The sequence below is a fragment of the Physcomitrium patens genome, chromosome 20, assembly GCF_059467195.1.
Source record: "Physcomitrium patens ecotype Gransden chromosome 20, ASM5946719v1, whole genome shotgun sequence".
NCBI lineage: Eukaryota > Viridiplantae > Streptophyta > Bryopsida > Funariales > Funariaceae > Physcomitrium > Physcomitrium patens.
This window is the reverse complement of record NC_143429.1, coordinates 11,685,400-11,690,655: the sequence shown is the minus strand read 5'-3', so window position 1 is coordinate 11,690,655 and position 5,256 is coordinate 11,685,400. Positions and strand designations below refer to the sequence as shown.

The following is a 5,256-nucleotide window of genomic DNA, read 5'->3' as shown; positions in this document are numbered from 1 at the left end:
ATTGGAGGCCGGTATTGGACTCATTTGCCGAAAAATAGTACTGTCATGAAAGTCCACTGCCGTAAAACCCACTCTTGTTGAGTTGAAAAGAGTTCATTACAGAGTTGCCATTCGATAAGATTCTTGTGCCTTTCGTTGAACTTTGTACAAGTTATCCTACGCAGATTCCAAAGTTGTCCCAGTTTTGTTCTGGTACCCATGAACTCCTGATGAAAGCTAGTAGGCATCATTCGTTTTCTAAACTTTATATCCAAAATCCTAGGTACAGATCTCACATATTTCTCTACTCAGAACATTTTTCACCAATTGTTCCGTAAGCTTCTACTTCGCAGGCCATAATATATGGTGACCGTCTCAAAGAAGACTCTTGATTATTCCAGAAACTACCAAGAATGTACAGTATGTGTAAGTGCTGTCTTAGCTAAATCAACAAACATGGACGTTAAGCTCTACCCTACGGATCGACATTAACCCTCATTTACACTCACAATTTGGGTGAGGTACCATTCTGGTGGTCGATTACTTTGCCACTATCAGGTACCTCCTTCCGCTTCAAATGCACAATCTTCTTCCCGAAAATGCTGTACCGCCACCCTGAGGACATTCGATCAAGGAGATCAGTGCGAACAAAGAAGAGCATGACAAGGCCGAAAATGAGCACTCCAAGAATCCATTTGAAATTGGATTCGTAAGCTTTGTCGAAAGCACCAGGAACGGACGCATTTTGTGTAGAAGGCTTATGTCTGTCGAAGATGGAGGTGAATCCCAGCCCTCCACCGACTCCGCCAATTGACCATGCGGTCAAGATCATGCCGTGAAGTGCACCGATGTTGTAAGGCCCAAACATATCCGTCAGGAAACACGGAATGGTGCCGAATCCACCACCGTAGGCAAAGGTAAGCAGCCACATGACAGCGCGGAATCCGCCATAGTTGTTGGATTTGATTAGGCTTGGGAGAACGGCAACGATAACGACCTGGATCGTTAGATTGAAATAAAAGATGAGCTTGCGAGCGAACGGGGGGTTCACTCTCAACGTTTTGATGGCCAGGTCGGCAGACATAGGAAGAAGGAGTCTGCCCAGGCAATTGAAGACGCCATTGATGGAGACTACGTTTGCTGCTTCCGATCTCGTCTGGCCAAATAAATCCTGTGCCATGTTGGCAAGGCGAGAAAGAGCGACGAGACCAAAGAGCTGGTTGGCAAAGAACATGAGATACATGAAGAAGAAATCCGGAGAGAAGATAGACTGGATCAGTGTCATGACTATGGGAGCCCCGACTACAGGAGCCAAAGACTTGTTTTGTTCTAAGTCTTTGACATTGCCCTCCTCGAGAACTTTGTCAAGTTCAATATCCTTCTGACTTACTTTCTCCCCGCGGACGTTCAACCCACCAGCAGTGAAGTCGTTCGGAGGCGTGCGCATGAATATTGCAGCGAATAACATGGCCCCAGTAAGAACCGCGCCGAGGATCGCAAACGTTTCAGCTAAGTGGTACCGATCGATGAGAGGGAGGTAGACTTTACTCCATACTATAGATCCAGCACCAAATCCCGCGACGGCGAAACCTGAGGCAACGCCCCTGTAGTCGGGGAAATATTTCTGCAGCGCAGATACAGGAGAGATGTAGTTCAACCCAAGCCCGAAACCTCCAAGTACACCATACCCGACGTACACACCGGCAATGGACTTCTTGTAAAGCGAGAGCGCGGCGATGCCTTGGCCAATTCCAAACACGGTGGATCCAAGCAGCAATCCTCTGCGCGGTCCATGACGCTCCAGCCATGGTCCCATGATCATGGCAGTTGTCCCGAACATGCCGACGGCAATGTAGAAAGTGTTCGGTGCTTTATTAGCCGTTTTGGTTCCATAGATGAGGATGTCGATAGGGGCATTGAAGTTAGACCACGAGTAGAGCGATCCGCAGCAGAATTGGATTAGAAAGGAGGAAATGAAAAGCATCCATCTGTTAAACGGAACTGCTTTCCAGTAAAGAAAGAGATACTTCTCTCGCTCTTCTCGAGCTGCCGTCTTCTCATTTGGCTTTACAGTCCAGTGTCGCACCAACAAGCGCACCAGTATGTTACTCGACTTCTGCTCACTCTCGTCTACTGTGATCGGCATTTCGACAACGTCGAAACTTGGAGGAGGCTGCTTTCAAAGAATTCAGCCGCTCGAGCAAAGTCGCTGTAGGAAATGGTGCATAAAGAAGTATGTGCAAGTCAGGGTCTACTTTCAAACCCCACAGTTCCAGTACCTGCAGGAGTAAATCTGCACAGAATAAGTTAGGATTCTTCTTCAATTCGACAACTAGTAATCGAAGGTGGGGAATTCCGCAACCTTGCAGTCTTCAATGTTTTCCTAAACAATCAACGTAACAGAATATCACACCGTTGGAGTACAACGTGATCAGCTTTGACAGAAAAAAAAAAAAAAAAAAAAAAAAAAACGAATCTGCCAATACGAGTGTTGGTTTCTAGCCAGTTCTAACTTCTACTCACAACTACAGAAATACGTTGAAACAAGAAGACACGGAGGCTTCACTCAACCCTCTTATCACGGTCTTTCATGCAGCATGGAACAACCCAGAAAAAACATGCCGCTACTCTTTTTCATTCAGTTCCGTCCATTCAGCCTCTCATTTCACATTTTTGCTCGCGAAATGCGAGATAGAGAAAGGCTAGCCTGGCGGATTTTATTTGCACAAGCTCCCTCCTGGAACATTGGACAACAATCTGTCCCTCTATTTTAAGACTCTCCAGCTAGGATCACCACACGCATGCATGAGGCGTGGTCTTCCCTCTAACCACTGCCAAACCTGAAGAAATTGTCCAAATCTCACACACCTCATTTCAGAACTAGATTTTAATTGTGGGCGTCGCTACCATGAAATGAAAATCACGCCGCTCCAACAGCGACTCCTGCAGCAGACTTGGCGTTGCACCACAGCACGCTCCTCACAGACATTACTGATAGACTAGAACCAGCAAGCTGAGAGGTCGGGGAAGGTTCTGCAGGAATCAATCCCGGGCGGGTTAGGTCATTTTGGTCTCCACAGAACGTATTTGTAACCGAAAAGGTTGGAGTAGACGATTGACCTCCAAACGCGAACCGAAAGATCACAATTGCTGCATTTTGTTACATGACGCATGTTCACTGCTCTTAAATGCTTAACATTTTTTTGGCCTGACGTGGCCACTGAAATGGTCAGAGATGACCACCCATTGTCCACGCCGATCATGCGTACGGCGTGATATGCCTTGCTCGGATCTTGAGTAGTGCTAATGTTAGCTATAGTCCCTGAAGGTCCATCCAATTTTTATGTAAAATGTCAGTCGAGTCTACTACAGAGGCGTAAGCGTGTGAAATAGTCGTTGGCGGCCAATTTTTCTTCAGCGTAGGTCTCCGCAAATGACGGCGCGAGAAATGGCAGGGTCGGCTCCACCTAGCAGTGTGGGTCCAGCCTAGCCCCAACTGTGCAGGAACGTAACTCGAAAAGGCCCGGAAGAGCCTGAACATCACAAAATTCCTTTTGAATGAGGCAGGCATGGGCGGAGTGGAAGACTTTGCTTTCGGAGAGTTTTAATTGCGGTGATGATCAAAAGTTGAAATTTTGTCCAGGAGATCTGTAGCACCTTGTTTTTAAAACCGGTGATATCGAGCTAGTGTTGCCGATAGAGTAACCCTCCGGAGGTGAAAGAGTGGGCAGCTGATAAGCTGTGATCTGCATGGACTGGCCAGTTTAAGAAAGATCGGTGATGTCGCGGTGACATCCGATTGTCTGTAAGCTCCTCAAATCAGTCGTCAAACACCGAGGATCAAATCCGCATTAGCGACCGGATCGACAACCCCTGGGAATAGGTGGATCTCGTCACCAAGGGATGAATTCATTCCCCAGTGAACTCCGCATGGTTCCCGCAACACTTGATTCTAAGCCAACCCAAACTTAATTTAACTGTTACGCAAAATTTCTTCGACATGCATCCCATCCCTGGCTAGACCACCACGGGGACCGGCCACTGGCTGTCGATGCGGTCCACCTACAGGGCCTCCGCTAGAAATCATCCGGAATCTAACGGCGCAGCTGCAACGCCGCAAAGGATACGAATGTGGGAGACAACTACAACCAGGTCAGTTTGAAACTGCACACCGGTTACAGTAGTTTATCGCATTCTGTGGCTGAGGACCTAGATAAATAGGTAGCCGGAGATACGCGCTCATCGGCGATCAGTCTGTGATGCTTTCGAAGACTTGTTGCGATCGTCAGTTGGTAGACATATGAACATCCAGGGTAAATTTTGCAAATCATTACTAAAAATGAAAAAAAACTTATAATAAAAATGGAAGAGTTTATGTTTACTACGTCACAAAACGTAGGCAGAATAGACAAGTTGACTTGTGGGGAAGAACTAAAGCAATTCCCTCTCCACGTCAAGGCTCACAAGCAGCGGCGGCGGCGTCAAGCCATTCTTTCATACACACGGTGTGCACAAATCACATCCAAAGATCTTCCATACCAGGAACCACCCCCCCCCCTCCCCCCCCCCCCATTCGAAGATTTTGTTCTCAAGCCTCACTACACCACTACTTTGCAGCGAATATCTGGATTTACCTCCCACTAAAATACCAGACAACCACGATTTTCTGCAACAGTAATTGCACGTTTTGATGTTTAAGATTTCTGCAGATCTAATGGTCCAAGCAAGTAATCGATAAACTAACATCTTAGTAACCAGCAACAGGTAGTAAAATAAAAACTGGACGCAATGACTTGGCAAGTCTATTGCAGTTGAAAAAATCACCCACGTGACATAACCATCTTTGATTACACAATCCTCAAACTCTGAGCTCGATAACTCCACCACAGTCCCGGATCCGGCTTCGAAACACACCGTTGAAATCCCTGTAATCGAACTGAGTAGATTCTTAGTACAGTAGTCCAAGAGTGCCGAACATCCCAAGGTTTATGTGTAGAAGGATTCTTGGGCAGTGCAGGATCTAACTATACACTCTTCCACAGGTTTTAACTGGCATGTTTAAGAAGTGCCTCATTCATTTTGTTGTGTAGAGCTGAGGACTTTGTCGTTGTGAATCGGCACGCGATGAGTTCGTGCTTGCGACTTTGGTGCCTGTCTTGTTTTGTTCCCGGGCTTGGCTGGAGCTTCGACAGCACCTTTGAAGCAGACCTCCACAAACCTGCAATGCAGACAATGTCCCCGTGTCTTTGTAAGGTCTTTGATTGTATTATCAAGCAG

At 46.8% G+C, this 5,256-nt stretch overlaps 1 protein-coding gene across 4 annotated transcripts; it reads right to left on the bottom strand.

Moving 5' to 3' along the window:
- Positions 1-212: 212 nt before the first annotated feature.
- LOC112273686 (uncharacterized) lies at positions 213-3,130 on the bottom strand. 4 transcript variants are annotated; one of them, XM_090245205.1, is made up of 2 exons: positions 2,848-3,130; positions 213-2,272 (listed from the first exon to the last, which is right to left on the bottom strand). In XM_090245205.1, the coding sequence occupies exon 2, from the start codon at positions 2,123-2,125 to the stop codon at positions 485-487; it is 1,641 nt and encodes a 546-aa protein (XP_090101331.1). In that variant the 5' UTR covers positions 2,126-2,272; positions 2,848-3,130; the 3' UTR covers positions 213-484. The 4 variants fall into 4 exon arrangements, with proteins under 4 accessions (XP_090101331.1, XP_090101333.1, XP_090101332.1 ...); XM_090245207.1 differs by having other exon boundaries at positions 2,887-3,127; XM_090245206.1 differs by having other exon boundaries at positions 213-2,258; positions 2,848-3,125.
- Positions 3,131-5,256: the final 2,126 nt, after the last annotated feature.